The sequence below is a fragment of the Ochotona curzoniae genome, unplaced genomic scaffold, assembly GCF_017591425.1.
Source record: "Ochotona curzoniae isolate NIBS_2020 unplaced genomic scaffold, NIBS_Ocur_1.0 contig_21, whole genome shotgun sequence".
NCBI classification, from domain to species: Eukaryota; Metazoa; Chordata; class Mammalia; order Lagomorpha; family Ochotonidae; genus Ochotona; species Ochotona curzoniae.
Window position 1 is genome coordinate 8,588,970 of NW_024465322.1, and position 16,476 is coordinate 8,605,445.

At 49.8% G+C, this 16,476-nt stretch overlaps 1 protein-coding gene across 1 annotated transcript in view; it reads left to right on the top strand.

The window, feature by feature from the left end:
• The first annotated feature begins 1,013 nt into the window (after positions 1 to 1,013).
• The window catches only part of FNIP2 (folliculin interacting protein 2), a 92,239-nt gene continuing 76,776 nt past the window's right edge, over positions 1,014 to 16,476 (top strand). Inside the window, exon 1 of the mRNA XM_040971335.1 lies at positions 1,014 to 1,229. Within this exon, the coding sequence (XP_040827269.1) occupies positions 1,129 to 1,229 (101 nt within the window). The 5' untranslated portion in view covers positions 1,014 to 1,128. The remainder of the gene's footprint in view (positions 1,230 to 16,476) is intronic.

Below are 16,476 nucleotides of genomic sequence, written 5' to 3' on the forward strand. Positions count from 1 at the left end.
TATTTCTGATTACTCCCAGAAACATAACTGGCCGTTTGGAGTCTGCAGAGTTCCTCGGAGCAACCCCGAGAAGCGCAGGTGGGCCATGTTTTAATGCAGCCGCCGCAGGTTTACCGTCTTAGAGTTCAGAAAGGGCAGAGCCCCGCGCTGATCACCTGCAGCAAGGAGCCCTCGGTGCTACCGAGGCGCCGACCGGGGTGGGACTGGACGGGAAGTTAACTCAAAGACAAAACAAGTCAAACATACCTTATCAAAGACAACTCCCTCTCCCTTGCCCAAGAAAAGCAACAAACAAACAAAAAAATCCCTGCTGCTGAATATTGTGTGCCCCGGTCATCGTTAGACCTTTAGGAAAGCACCCTCTCGTCATAAAGTAGTCTTTTTTTTTTTTTTTTAAGGGCTCTTCAATCTTTCACATGCAACTTTTTACATAAATGTGTTTATACAAGAACGCGGGTGGCCCAAGACGTCACACACGACACAGAATTTGAAACACCGTTGAAATCAAAAGAGCAAATTACAACCCCCCCCCCCCAAAAAAAAATGCTTGGAGAAAATCCAACGTGGATCATGGAAAAGAAGTGCTCATATTTCGGGTCCCGTGACAGTCCGGGGAAAATGCAACCTCGTGCCAGCCCGCCCTCCCACGCAGGGGCTCTGGCACCCGCACCAAGCCAGGCCCAGCTGCGGGGGGCTCCGTCTCCCCGGAACCCCGCTCGGCACGCGGCTTTCGGGCGCTTCCCGAGGGAGGGAGGCGGCCCCTCCGGCCGGCGCCGCCCCCGAGCCCGCCCCCTCGGGCCCCGAGCTCCCGGCCGCCGGATCCGGGCCCGGGCTTTACGCGAGCCCGGGGCGGGCGGCCTGCGGGCCAATGGCCGCCGCCGGGGCCGGGCCGCTCCTCCCGCGCCGCCGTGTGGCCGCGGGCTCCTCCGGCAGCGGATAACTGTCAGCGGCTGAGGCGGCCGCGGCGGGCCGGCTGCGTCCCGGGAGCCGCCCCGGCGCCGAGCCCGGCTCCTCAGGCGCGGCGCCCCGCCGGCCGGCCCGCCATGGGCCCGAGGCCGCCGCTCCGGGCTGCACGCTGACGCCCTTGCCCTGGCGTGCGAGCGCCGCGCCCGGGGCCCCGGCGGCATCATGGCCCCGACCCTGCTCCAGAAGCTCTTCAACAAAAGGGGCGGCGGCTCGGCGGCGACGGCCGCCCCGGGCAGGGCGCCCAAGGAGGGACCCGCCTTCAGGTGAGGGGGCGCGGGAGGAGAAGCGGGGTGCCGGCGAGGGGCGGCCCGGACCACTCCGCCGGGTCCTGCGGCTCTCCGGGAGTTCGGTGCGGGGCTCGGCGCTGGAGCCGGGGCGCTGGCGGCGGGCTGGGGGACCCCCTCCGGGCGGGTCGGCTGTCAGTCCGGGGCTAGCTCCCACCTATTGTGTTGCTGAAGTTGTGAACTGCCACGGAGAGAGGCCAAGCCGCCTCCTTCCCCCCTTCTCCCTGCTCGCCCGGCTGTCTGACAAGCTTCCAGACGGGTGAATGAAAAGTATGTAATTTCCACATCATTCGTTAGGCGGATGCCGCATGATGTGTCGGGAAGCGGGGGAGTAAAGCGCTGTTAGGCGCTGTCTGGCATTCCAGGTGAAGAACACCGCGGCGTTATGTTGCAAGTGCCACCTTTGCGGAGTGCGTGCACGTACTCTTGCCCCCCTTGAGCGCAGGTGCTGCTAGGATTCGCATTTGCGAGGTTGCAAAGTCCTCGAGTACTCGAGGGCTGAAGACCCGCAGCTGCGAAGTGGCAGAGCGTGCGATTGGAACCAAGCCATTTGACCGCAGAATCCAGCCTTTTAAATTATCACCTGGCTCTTCTGCTTGCAAGGGCTAAGTTTTAAGGGCTGCCTTAGAATGTCTTCTCTTTACTGAAGCGGTTCTAACGCGGTCTGCAACAGCCCAATCACCCTGGGCTCCCGGCTGGTTAGCTGGTTGTTGTTAAACAGGTCTGGATCCATGCGTTATAATAAACCTTTCAGAAGTTGCAAGGGAAACGGGGAAGTAGCTTTTGGGAGGAGTTCCTCTTGGTGATTGTGCTTTGCTTGGATTCCATGGGTGTAAAGCAAGGATCCTCAGAAAGGAAGAACGTGTGTGTGTGAGGGGGCGGTGTTTGAAAGGTAAGCGTGAGGACGTGCACCTGTGGCACTCTTGGAGCCCAGTCCTGCCCTGTACGTCGGGCAATGTTCCGCTGGAGGTGTGTTCCTTCTCAGAATGGCAGAATTACTTCCTGGGGTGTCATTTCTGCCCTTTCTTCTTGGTTAATTTGGACAAGTTCAAGGGTGCAAATTCCCGGTAAGGGGGCGTGTGTGTTTTCAGGTGTCATCAGTCCTTTGGGACGTGCGGAAGCCATTTTCATCTTGGTAGAGATGGTGGAGTTGTTTGTGTGTGTTCCCTGCCTGGTTGCCCACCACCGTTTCCTCTAGCCACAAATTTAATTGGATGCACTTGGATCCAAAAAGTTAAAAAAAAAAAAAAAGGGTGGCTTTATTTAGGGCCTGGCCATATTAGGGTAACTGATTCCCACTTTGTGGGAACATGTGCTGTGTGCTGTTCTGACCTCTCAAGGATGTGAAATGAACAGAAAATCGTGCCAAGTGCTGTTCTTTTTCTCTTGACCCCATTAGAAATTTCTTCAAGTTTTAGGTTTTTTTTTTTTTTTTTTTTAGGGGACTTTGGGAATCTTAGTTGGCTGGCTCACTTTTAGTCACGTCCTAAAAGACAGCCCTGTGACACCGGGGTTGACATGGGCGAGGCCAGTGAGGTGCAGGAGGGGACACGTGCGTGCCTGCCAGCCTAGCACAGGGCACCAAACGAGGCTTCCCTCTGCCTTTTGGCACCTGCATGCTCTACAGGGTTTCTGGGAAAAGGCTGGGAAAATTTCTCCTTCTTCCCCTGAGAAATAGCAACCTAGTCTTTCATTTTACCCAGATTTTGCAGAGTGGGAGCTTTCTGGAGGGAGAAGGGTACCTCACACAGGGAGGAAAGTCATTTTCTAGAAGTTATAAGGAAAAACCTACAGGTTCAAAAAGCAGATAGCTGTAACAGGAATTTGTATTTTGTCAGTGCGGTTTAAATATAGGTTGTGACTTGCAGATTCAGGGAATGAGAGATCTCTTCAGCATTCAGGGATATATTTTCTGGCAGCTGGGTAGCAGATACTAGGAAAAACCTGAAGTAAGAGAGGAGAAGAGGATATATCTTCCATCTGCTGGAAGATGCCCTCCGATGCCCTCACCAGCCAGAACTCCAGCCAGGGCTTCCGCGTGGGTGTTGGGAACTCAGGTTCTTGCCCATCACCTGCCTGCCAAATGCATTCCCAGGAAGCTGGATTAGACGTGAAGGAGCCAGGCCCCCCAAAGGGTACTCTGGTGGGCACCCGGTAACCTGGTGTGTCCCAAGAGCTGAGTTTTTAGGGATTGCCAAAGCCTTTTTGTATCTCTCTCTTCTGTCTCCACGATGGCTTTCCTGTGGCATTTTAAACTTTCCTCCTCTTTTCAGGATCGCCTTGCCCTGAGGCTGCTCTTGTGGCTTCCCGGTCTCTGGGTTCTTGGTGCCCTCGCACACCTCTGCTGTTCAGCGCTGTGTTAAGCGGAACGCGTCGTCCAATCGCAGTGGCTCACGTCTTCATGCTGCTCACTGTTTCAGCAGAGGACCGTCTGGGGTATTCTGTAGGATCTCAACAAACAGCCCTTTTCATACTCGGGAGAGAAGAGGTTGCTAGGAAAACAGGAAATCAAGGGAGATTGAATTTACGTATTGGAGAAGTGGTCAGGACACTGATTACAGCGCTTGTGAAGCTTAAATCTTGTTTAAGATGAGAAGGCTGCATTGTGGTCTTTGAAATCAGAGTTCCCTATTTGCTGATCTCTAGAATGCTTTTCACTTTTAATTAGTTGATACATAAGTTTATATTTGAATAACCCTTTGTTCCAGAAGGATGAATTAGGACAAAAGAATGATTTGTTCAGTGACTCAAATCAGGAATAGAATGGGCTCTTGATGACCTTGGATATAAGGCTGATGTGTTTACGTAAGACCTTTCAAAAGGATGAGGTCTGGTTAAGTTTGAAATATTGTTGTTAGGGTTTTATTTCTCATCTCTGATAAATCAGCCAATCACTTTCTATCCAAACCGTGTGTGCACAGAACACTGGGAAGGCTCGCGGCTGGTGGCTGTTAGGGTTAGAGCATTTAAATGGGCTGAGCCTAGGTATGGATCAGCTGGGGTCTGAGGAGCACCTGGAAGTGATACAGTGTGGCGGTGAGGATGTGGAGTAGCAGCGAGGCGTGGTGAGGACCACAGGCAGTTGGCTCCACTTCCCTTGCCGCAGTCCTGAGCACCAAAGGCCAAATGGCCCCGTCCGGGGCTCATCCTTGCTGTTAAGAAAAAATTCAGGCAGTGTGTTGCGGGGTTGGTTTAAGTGTACTCCGCTTAGCATCGGGAGGAAGCACCTGGTGTCCGTACCGCGTGGTTACTCTCTGCAGCCTTTGCTGTCTAAAGCACAGAGGACTACACATAGGCTGAGTAAAAGGCAGAAACACGTCGGACGCTGTAACATAAATCAACCACCCATAGAAGACGTCTTTGCACTGAGTACAGTTTTGGGAACGCTCTCACTGTTCTTGGCTTCACTGTGGCCGGGGCCTGCATCATGACCTTGTTCTTCCCTGCCGCTGCCAACTCCCAAGATGCAGGCATTTGTGCGATTTTTGCTAAGGAAGGAGGGTATTTGCGTCAAAACAGTTTTGTTCCAGTGCATTTACATTTTAAAAACGATTTATTTGAAAGGCAGAGTTGTGGGTATGTGAGAGGAAGAGAGAGAGAAAGCAAGAAAGGTAGCTGTCTTCATCTTCTGGTTTGTTCCCTAAATGGCGGAAACAGCAGGTGTGGCCCCACATGCTTATAAGATGCGTGACACAAACAGTTCATCATTTTTACTACTTTCTGAAAGTGTGCCTGGAGATTTCCTGCTGCTGTTTCAGATCTGGTACTCTCCCATCCTGTCTGCTTGTCCTGAGCACACTGTCCTGCATCCCCGGCCTTTCTTTGCTGTGAAGGTGAAGAAGGGAACCTGTGCCACCCGGTGCAGTGGGGTCTGTGGAACACAGATTGGCGAGGCCCGGGATGGAGCCCTGCCTGCGCACTCTGTGGGGGTGAGCCTGCCCCTTCCCAGAAAGGAGGCGAAAGTCTTGGGAAGAGAGTAAAAAGCAGTGGAAGGGGAGTGTGTCAGTGAAAGCCTTTGGCTCCCGGAGTGCCACACTTTCCTTGCTGGGAATAGACGCCGCCCTTCCGGGAGAGCTCTGCCGGGGAGCCGGCCAGGCGTGTTGCTGGGTGCCCACCTGGGCTGGGATGTCAGAAGATTGCTGAAGGCACACAGCGGGCAGTGACAAACCAGGGTCAGGGGGACTGGGCATTCAGAAATATTTTTAGGAGTTTGATGTGGGTGTTTTCCAGAATTATTTGCAAATTGGGATTACCTAAAATAAAATCTTAGTGAACAAAAGGAGGAAATTGGTTACACACAATGATAAAGCCACGCACAATGGGTGGTATCTGTAGCAGCCAAGCCATTAACCCATTAATGTCTCTCTCTCTCGCTCACACATAGCTGTTTTTAGAGAAGGTACAGGCACAGCTTAGCTTTGCGTGAGAGTATGTGATTGTATGCATACGCCACCGCACAAGTGGTTACCAAGACGTGGGTGAAAATTTTGTTCTTTCGTGTTTTTCCTTCATATTTTTGGATTTTTCGGTTGCATTTTTGGTGCTCTGATGATTTAAATGATTTTACATGCTAAGTAGGCTTAAGCATATTTTATACTGTGAGGGAGTAGGATAAAGATCATGTCTGTAAAGAAACCCGATCTGAATAAAAACTTGCTAGAACTTTGCTTTGTTACAATGCAGCTTCTTTTGCAAAAATAGTATTGGCGTGGATTCTAATATTCTTAGTATCTAAATTCATTATCCACTTCAGCAACCCAGTTAATTGATGCTGGTAATGAATTGTAGGCAGTGCAAGTGTTCTCCAGAAGGTTCTTGCTGAATGCATAGTTAGCATGGATCTCACACACTTTTTTTTTGGCGCCAAGATGAACAAGTTTTCATCCTCTTGACCATGAACTTTTGAAGTGCCCTGTAGCGCGTGGGTCGGAAGTTACCTGCCTCCCTCCGCGTCGCCTTGGCTTGCCTGTGTGGTTTCTCAGGCTCCAAGCACAGTGCCGAATACAGAGCTCAAGCATTATTTGAAAGTGAGCCACCCGGCCTGTTGGATTTTGGGGGGAGGAATCTGGATAAGTTAGCCAGCCTGTATTGGAGATTTTTGAAGCTAAGATACAGATTTTAAATTTCAGGTTCTGCAATGTGAATTTGCTTTCCTAGGCAGTAATGAGATGGCCTGAGCCACCTGGTCTCTTGGCGCAACCAGTGTTCGTCTCCAGGGACAGTATCGGGTATTGTTGTCGCTGTCTCTGTTAGGTTGTGTTTCCCATGGCTGGCTTCTACAGTCAGTTTAAGGAAGCTGCTTCGTCCTTGTGTTTCCTTGGCAAAAGAAGTTGTGAGATTGCCCCCGCCCCCTTGACGTGCCTCGGCTGCCCGGGTGAGTATCTCGTGGGGCAGTCTGTCCCGAGAACTGCTGATGGGCTACGTTTCTTTAGCCGCTGTTTTGCTTGGTGTGGGCGAAGAGGAACAAATGTTTTATACTGATTGTACAAGTCTTTTGCCCAGTGCGAATTGTTAGGTCTGGACTATGAGCTCATGCACTTGGCTGTAAAAGTAAGTTTTTTCTTTGAGCATAGAAGTGCTGAAATACTTGGTGAATTCCAACTTAGCGAGCATTCTTTGTCTCAGGTTTGTGAGAGACGTTTTCGTGTAAAAGAGGAAAAACAGGATGGGCTTTTCCAGCTAACTGGGCATGTAATGGTGATTTCCCTCCACCCCGCCCCATCTGTCAATGGAACATGCATGACTCACTTCTCACGGCCACACAGGCACTTTTGTAAGCAGTGCTGGCCTGGGAGGCCGGGATGGGGATGGAAGGAGATGGACTGGCATGCCACTTTGTGTTGAGCCAGTCTGTCCAGCTGCCTTTATAATGGACTTCTGAAAGGGACACTGGGCCTTCTCATACCCCATGCTACTTTTTTTTTTTTTCCCTTGTGGCACTTTCTGTTTGTACTGAAATAATACAATGTATTAAGTGCAGTCAAGTGCAGCTGTTACTGTAATGTTGTGGCTAAGCGTGGTCTAGCAAGGCGTTGTTAGTGTTGCTAGAGATGTCAGGGTTAACCTGAGTGTGGATGTCAGGTGACCTTGCTGCTCTGAGCTGCTTGCCTTTTAGTTCTGTATGGATTTTGGGTGTTTTTCTAGCTTTTTTTTCATTATAGGAACATGTTTGCATGTGAGGTAATGTATATTTAAATAAGTGATTGCTGTTCATCCACTGAGATCGGACCAAAATGAGAACCAGTTCACGATGGGGGTGTGAGAGGACACACTGCAGCCCTAGAAGCTGAACCCCCTTAAGTTGAGGGACCAGATGGAGAAGCAGCCTAGCTGTGGGGACCTCGGAGTTACCCCCAGTAAGGGTGCTTGCATGTTGTGCTAGCAAATGTGTCTTCCCACGGTAAAGACAAGTTAGATGTTAACCTGCACATCTCCTCAAGACCTGAAACAGTGTTGGCTTAGGTGTCAGGAAGCAGCAGCGCAATCTCCTGTCTGATCTCAGTTGCCTTTAACACATTATAAACCCCTCACTGCCACGCGCTTTCCCTGGTGTGCCGAGAAAATTGGACATTGCATTTTTTTCTGTTACACTCAGAACTTGGAGTGTTTTTGTTTTTGAGGAAAAGTTGTTATCATTTAGCTCTTAATTACTGTCAGTTACTCAAGTTCTAAGATCTGGTTGAGAAATAGTAACAAGATCTTTTACATGTGATGCCCCAAATTTATCTTTTTTCTAAAAGATTTATTTATTTCACTTGAAAAAGTTATAGGGAGAGGGGAAAGACAGATCCCCATCTGCTGGTTCTTTGCTCCAGTGGCTGCCACGGCCTGAGCTGGGAACCAGGAGTGCTTCTGTGTCCCCTACTTGATGCAGCGTCCCAAGGACTGGGCAATCTTCTGCATGGAACTGGACCAGAAGTGGAACAGTCAGACTCAAACTGGTGCCCTCGGTGAGGGTTGGCTTGTTACGCCACCACACTGACCCCTAAATTTATTATTATTTTTTTAATCATTGTTATTTGAAAGATTTTACAGAGAGAGATCTTGGTCTGCAGGTTCCCTCTCCAGAAGGCCCTAACAGCCAGAGTGGGGAATGATCTGAAGCCAGCAGCCAGGAGCTTCTCCGTGCTGGGGCAGGGATCCAAGGACATAGTCCATTCTCTGCTGCTTTCCCAGGCCACATGCAGAGCTGGATCCGAACTGGAGCAGCTGGGAGATGAACTGGTGCCACATGGGATGTGGTACCACAGGGTAGAATAGCCTTTGCAATATTGCACTGGCCCACCAGAAACTTCTCTTTTACAATTGAAGGTGCACATTTGAGAAGTGGGTGGTTGGTACAGAAGAGATACTGCTTGTGCTCGCTGTGTCCCATCAGGCCTGGGTGCCACCCGGGCCTACTCCTGCTCTTGGCCGGCCCTTCCTGCCTGCTGCAGGGATCAGGAGAACCCAGCAGTGACGCACCATCTTTGCCTTTCAAATAAAGTGAAAATGTATTAGTATTAAAAGAAAAAAGGAACCAGTAGCAGAGCCATCCACTGGGGACGCACAGACCCTAAGCACTGAGTGTCTCCATGGCCACCCCAAGTGCTCCACCCTCGGGAGGGCATTTTAGAGAAATACTGTTTCAGACAATTGAAGCCTTCTTTCCATTCGTGTCAGTACGTTATTTCTCTGGCATCAGTATGGTAAGGTAAGTTCTCTAACCTAGCTGTTGGCCTGCTCTGCCCCCTGACACAGAACAAGGAGTGGCATGGTTCTCTCCCATTCCCAAGACCCGCTGTAAAACCCCACAGCTTCAGGAGCGAGCTCTTAAAAAGCGTGCAGCTCCTGTGACAACTGTGATGATATGAAGTTGTTCACCGTGTGTTGATGGTGGTCAACTGTTTTGTATAGTTTTTAGAAACCTTTAAAGGGTATTTTCAGCCACCCTTAAAAGAAAAGGACAGAGTGGTAGAGATTGTCCGCCCACTAGTTGACCTCCCAAAAGCTGGCAGCAAGCAAAGCAGAAGCGTGGAGCCTACAGCTGCACCCAGGTCTCCCATTGGGGTTGTGGAGAGACTGGACCAAAAGCCTGCAGTAGTTCACTCCGGCTGGCCCCTGACATGCCGTGTAGGTGTCCCGAGCGGTGGCTTAACTTGCTGCGTATGCTACAACATCCACCATCTACATTTTTCAGACCTGTTGGGTTTCCATGTGGGTTGTAAAGCTGAAATACATGACGGGATGAAATGAGGCAGATGATTCTCTGACACGACCCAGCAGCCATGGTGACCAGTGCGGTGAGGCCAGCAGCCCGTGCTGGGGTGTTGATTCAAGTCCAGCCTGTTGTGCTTACACTCGGCTTCCTTTCACATAGCTTGGGAAGTGGTGGAAGATGATCTAGGCACTTGAGTCCCCGTCACCAACATGGAGATTTATGGCTCCTGGCTGGCCCCAGCCCTGGTTGTTGTGGCCGCGTAGGGGAGTGAAACAACAAATGGAGGTGTCTGTGTGTCTTTCTCTTCCTGTCCCTGTCTTTGACAAAATGCCTTTTAAATAAATGAGCAAAGAAATGCTTTTCAAAATAAAAAGTGTGACTGACTTAAACCTGAAAGTGATGAAGTGACGCTGGTATTGTGAGCCTTGCCCAGACGGCCTGCTACGTCGTCAGAGCTTTCAAAAAGACGGTGTCCTCCCTGCCTCCCATGTAGGATTGTTCCATTTGAAAAAGTAATTTAGAACTGGATTTATGAGTCTGACTTGGTATTCAAGATGAGTGTGACCCAGGCGAACATATCGTTAATGATGGTCTGTGCCGAGTGAGGCAGGGAGCTGTGAGTAAACATTTTCCCAAGCATATCAGGTGATGACTGTTTGCTTTAGAATGGCACAGTGAATTAATTAGTTGCTAGGGCAGAGGAGGTGGCAGGAACCGCTGCCCTGCCCAGAGGACAAAGATGGAGCCCTTGGGGCTGCGTGGGTCTTCCCGTGGTACAGGCTCTGTGGAGATCCCTTTGAGCCCCGGTAGCTGACCCTTGCTACAGGATGCTGTGCGTTGCCTAAAACCATGTTCTCCGAGTGTGAAGACAGACCCGGGGAAAGTGAGATTGTGAGTGTGTGTGCATGCATTGCCATCTGCCAGATCCGCCCAACTGCCTACAACTGGGTGGGACCAAAGCTGGGATTGGGTAACTGGGTCCAGGGAGCGCGTGAGTCAGCACGTTAGTGGAGCATCTGCATTAGCAGGTACTGGCATCAGGGGCTGGAATTTGCCATCAACACAGGTACTCGGCTGTGCACCATGAGCTTCTTAACTACAAGACTCAATGCCAGCCCCATCCCATATCTGCTTGAGAAATTGTGAAATTCTTGCTTTTGTTTATTTTTTTTCAAGATTTCTATTTGAAAGGCAGAGTTAGGGAGACATGGAGACATAGAGCCCTTCCCAAATGGCTATAATGGCCAGAGCTGAGCTAATCAGGAGCCAGAACCGACTGACCAACTGACCGACCTCCCTACCTCCTTCCTTCCTCTTTTTAAGGTTTAAAAGTTACTTGATAGACATTTACAGAGAGAAGGAAAGGCCAAGATCCTCAGTCTTCTGGTTCTCTCCCAAATGGAGTAAGCCATCTTCTGCTGTCCCACTTGCATTAGCAGGGAGCTGGGTTAGACATGGAGCAGCTACGAGTGCCCAAGTGGAATGCTGGGGCTGCTGCGAGTGCCCGAGTGGAATGCTGGGGCTGCAGGCAGCGGCTTTGCTTTCTATACCAGAGCATGGGCCCAAGATGCCCTGACTTGTGTGGTTGTTTGAAGACCAGAGATGATGTACATCAGTCAGACCACATGGTGCTTGGCCCCTACTAAGCTGGCATTAAGTGGTGCTCCTTGTTCTTAGAGATTCTTTCCAGTGACTTGCCTGCATTGATCCCAGATCTGCATGAGCTATGGATTCTAAGGAGATGGCGGGTATCTTGTTGTCACCAAGAGGGAAAGTTTCTTCTTGGAAGGCAGTGGGCAACAGCTGCAGTTTTGAGCAGTGGAGTGCAGGAGCAACTTAACACAGGTGCCTTTCCTTAGATTTTTGGTGCCAGGATTCAACATGCGTTACTCTTCCCTTGCTTTCTGCCACCCCAGACCACTTTTATCTCCTAAGTGGGAAACAGCAACACTGAAAGATGCCCTTAACATGGTGTTCCTAGCCTGTGGCAAAATTCATGCTTGGTAAACCTGTAGGTACATGGGCTTCTTTTTAATGTCAGGCACGCCTATGGCTTTCTGTCAAGTTTCCTGACATTCTTTCATTGATTCGATCCACAGATACTTGTGAGTAGTCTTTGTGGCTGTATCTGAAATTCCAGACTTCCTCCACGCAGCGGAATTTGTTCTTTAAGGCTCCGATTTAGTTTCTCCCGACTGTAATGTTTCAACAAACGCAAAGAAAGGAGATGGAGAAGGGGAGAAAGCAAGCGGAGTTGTTGTATGGGAAGCTGGGGAAACAGGAAGGTTGCAGTTGTCCAGTAATCTAATCTTGGAGGGCTAAGTACTGCTCTTAATTGCAAGGGGTGCTAGTTCAGATAATGTGCCAAGGAAGGCTGCCATCTGTGCCTGCTCCAACTGAAGCGACGCAGGCTGGTTCCAGGAGGCACAGGCGACACACGATGGCCATTGCTGGCTCTTAGACTCTTCTGCCCTTCAAATTCAGGTTGCACTGGGCTTTAGTCTGACAGCTGTTACTCTTCCGTGTACTCCAGCTTAGTACTAGATTTTAGAGCTTAGTTGGCTAATGTCAATATCCTGTGTAACAGCAGTAGCGACTAACTTGAACCTGCTGGCCTACTTCATGCTGTTGAGGAGTTTTTGGTTTGTTTTGTTTGTTTCTAAGAATTCTATCAAGATCAACAGTTGGTTGACAGAATTATGACCAACTACCAAACCATATTAGGTAATTTTCCTAAGGTTTAAGTGTTTCCATACTTGGTGGAATGTCCTAGCATGTGTTCTCTGTCAGGCCTTGGGGCCTCCAGCTTATTGTGAAAGGAAGAGAATCAGACTCGTTTCTTTTAAAGGCAGTGATGGGGAGGCAGAGGGTCTGGACCAGCCAGGAGCTCCGTTCTGCTCTTCCATGTGGGTGACAGGGCCCAAAGACCCGGGCTGGCTTCCACTGCCTTCCCAGTGGCAGGGAGCGGGTGGGGAGCCAAGGAAACTTTCTGTGAACTGTGATCCTGGCCACTTAGGTGGCGGTTTAACCCCCTGGGCCATCATTTTGTTGCAAAGATATTTTTAGTTGCTGGAGGGTGGGTGGGGGAGGGAGCAGATTTATCCTGAAGGATGAAATAATCCATTCTCTCCACTCCTTATATTGTTAAGTATCAGGAGTCTTCCCTAAGACAATCTGTCTAGGAAATCTATAAATAAGAATGAATAGTAATGCAGCAAATAACTTCACGGTGTTGAGCCTAAGGAACCTGGGAGAATTCCGTCAATTGTGTAATTGACAGAAATAGGGAAAGTATACAGAGAAATTATTTTAAATGGCCCGCAGTGGGTGGGCATTTAGCTGCTGCAATGCCCACATCCTACCTCGGAGTGCCAGGCTGCGATTCCTGACTCGGTGTTCCTGCCGCTGTGGTGTCTGGGGAGAGCAGTGATGGCTCAGACAGGTGGTTTCCTGCAGTGAGTCCCCAGCTCTCAGCGTCAGGCCTAGCCCTGCCTCAGCCGTTGAGTGCCTCCAGGAAGTAGAGCAGTGCATGGGGCCTCGCTCTCTGCTGTGTCCTTAAATAAGGGAACACCCGCGTTGAATTTTGCAGAGGTGAATTTAAGACAGAGCTAGGCATTCCCAAGTAATGCTGTTTCTGAAGCACTGGCTGGCAGAGCCAGGGACTCCACCTTTTGCTCTTTTAAGACTTCTTACTTTACTTGAAAGAATTACACAGAGAGGGAGACACACACACACACACACACACACAGAGAAATCTTCCATGTGCTGCTTCATTTCCCACATGCCCACCTCAGCCGGAGATGGACCGGTGTGAAGCTGGCAGGCAGGAGCTTCTTGCAGGTACCCCGTGTTGGTGCAGGACCGAAGGACCTGGACCGTTCCACTGCTTTCCCAGGCTGTTGATAGGGTGCTGGATAGGAAGTGGGGCAGCTGGGACACCAACTGGCGCCCGTATGGAACCCCTTTCCTTCCATGCAGAGGATTAACCAATTGAGCTATCACACCAGACCCTAGAATGACATGTTTATTAAACACATTAATGTGAACTTTTCTTCCAACAGGTACCTCTACCTAAAGAAATAAACATCTGTTTGCCAGTATCCGATGTTTGCTGTCTTTTTTTTTTAAGTTGATGGAAATACATCTCACTGAAGCTTTAAGAACTTCTCCATGGTTTATTCTGGCCGCATGTCACTCCTCAGCTACGTGGTTTTAACCTGTTAATTTCAGAGTGTCTTGCATAGTGTTTTACTATTTTCTGTAACAGCTCTGATTTAGATTCTTAAAGTTCACTGCCAAAAAATAGAATTATGCAGTGTGTTCTACTAAAAACGTACTTTTTAATGTGTGTGTTGGCCAAGTAATTTTCACTTTGTTTCTGGCTTCATATCTGTGATGTATTCAGCATTTTGTTGGCTCCGCATCTGCCCGCCCCTGCCACCTCCCCCACCCCCCCCCACTGACATGTGTCTTTATTAATTTTTTTTAATGGGACAAAACTTAGGACAGATCTTAAAATCTTAAGGATAGCTTGACAACCACCTTTACCTAAACTGATCTGACTCCCTGCGTTTATGTGCTTGTTCACAGAAACTTGAGTGAGGCTACTGTTTTCTTTCCTCGGACATTATCTTGGTGGGAAATGTTTTTGTGCTCTCGGCAGATGTGACCCTGTCTCTGGCCAGTCTCCTCCAGGTCCGTTACAGAGCTGTCAAGTTCAATCTTCACACCCCTTATTGAAAAGGCCACCTTTTTCTGTTTCTTCTTTCAGAAAGAAATGCTTATCTGTATTTTCTGAGCCTAATCCAGTTATGTGTCCAAGATAAACATTCTACCAGTTCCATGCTTCTTTTTTATCCTCTTGAAAAACAAGTGACCAAGTAACGTGCACTAATGCAGTGCACCTGGTAAAATGTTACACAGGACAGTCAGATGAGTGCAGGAACTCTGGTTTCTCATGGCCCCAGTCCAAGAAAAATCACAAACCAGACTTACTGGTCAAAGGTCACATCCTGTTAAAGCTTGAAGGGGATGTTCTGCAGCCCTTGTTCTTTGAATTTTTGTGAATACCAGTTGAGAAAAAAAAAAAAGTACTAAGTGTGTCTTGAAAATCTCTCTTGCTCATAAACTGTCACTATTCCCACATGGTCACGGGAGTTTGCGGGGGCTTTTATTTTCCGCAGAGCGCTGTTTAGTTTGGAGAGAGGCACCTAGAGTCCGCCTTGTGATCTTGGTTCTGTTGCGTCACGGATCCAGTGGAGCTGATACTGCTAAGCCTGTTGGCTCGGGGATTTTCTCCTCTAAACGGGTGTGGTGAGATGTGCGTGCTGCCTAAGGGTGCTGCTTTGTGCTGGCGATGAACATTTCAGAGTAACTGAGATGAGCTGGGCTTGTCACAGCCGACATTTACATGAGTTTGAGGTCTACAAGCAGTCCTGTGTATCCTGTGTATTTTGTAGACTAGGAAGCAGGCTGGCCAGCCAGGGTTACAAAGCCTCTCACCGTCATGGGCGGAGCTGCATCTGGAGCACACACCTTTGGATTCCTGCGTTTTGCCTTTGCCAACTTTCAGCCCTAAGAGTTCAGCAGCTGGTCTTGCTTTGCACTTGTCACTGTTGCAACATTGTGGCTAAAAAGTACTTTGTTCAGTTCTAATGAGCACAGGTGTAAATTCCTTGATATGATGGGGTTGGACCTTTGTACTGTTTTCTTTCCTTTAAGGATTTGATTGCAAATCTGCCTTTCCAGTAAAAATAGAGAGGAGAGACGGCGAGAAAGATCTTCTGTATGCTGGTTCAGTTCGCAAGTAGCTGCAGTGGCTGGAGCTGAGCTGAGCCAAAGCAAGGAGCAGGGAGTTTGTCCTGGGTCTCTGATGCGGATGCAGGGTCCCAAGGCCCTGGGCCACAGTCTACTGCTTTCCCAGGCCACAAGCAGGGAGCCGGATGGGAAGTGGAGCAGCTGGGACACAAACTGGCGCTGTATGGGATCCCAGTGTGTGCAAGGTGAGGATTTAGCCGCTGAGCCATCGTGCTGGGCCCCTCTCTGGTCCTGAATGACCCCGGTCTGTAACATGTGACTTTAACTCGAATCCGGCCTCGCTCACATGACTTGGCCCCGTCGTCTTTCCCTTTGGTCCTCCCCTGACACTCCTCACTGCAGTCAAAGCGAGCTTTGCTCAGTTCCTCACTAGTTTTCAGTTTTCCCTTCCCAAAGGTTTCTCTGCCTGGAACTGGCTTTCTCTCTTCCCCTTTTCACACTGACTTCCCACCTGGTGCGGTGATGAAGAGGTGGGAGGCTCTGGAAGCTTCCAGGTTCTGCATCGTGATGCTGTCCAGTCTTGAGTAAGGTCTCCTGTGGCTGTTTTCTCATGGTGCACTAAGAGTAATAGTAACCTCTTCATGGTGTGGCTGCGAGATTGAGATGCGCGTGACCTTGCGAAGGTCGAGCCGTGCTGGCCCAGGGTAAGAGCTGTCACCTCTGGAAGACTTTGTGACAGCTGCCCATCCCGCGCTCTTGGTGGCCCACACGGCCCTCGCCTTTCTCAGACTGGGCACTGTTTGACACTTTGTGCCTTTGGCTGCGATCGCCAGCGTGGGCTCCTCCCTCTCCACGAGAGGATGGGGAAAACCGTGCTGTGCCAGTTTGGTTCCCTTTGGGGCGCTGCGGCACCTGCTGAGTGCTTGGACCAGACAGATGCTGAAGCACAGGAAAAAGCCGAGCCCGCTCCCCTCTCCTCGCATGCGCTGTCATCTTAGGTCTTAGGCTTTCCTTCTGGGAAGTATTTTTTTCTTCTTTTGGAAGCTGTGGTGGGTAATGTTAGGAGTAGGCAGATTCTAGAGAAGGTGATCTGCTAGGTTAGCCTAAGCCTCTCTGCAGAAGGTGTTGGAGAAGTTGTACATACAGAAAGGCTTCTTAAAGTTGCTGTATTCATTTTTCAGTTTTTAAGAGTCATTATTTGAGCGGGAAGCAGAGAGAATGTCTCTGATTCACTTTGTAAATGCCGGTACCAGCTAGCCTGAGCCAGGC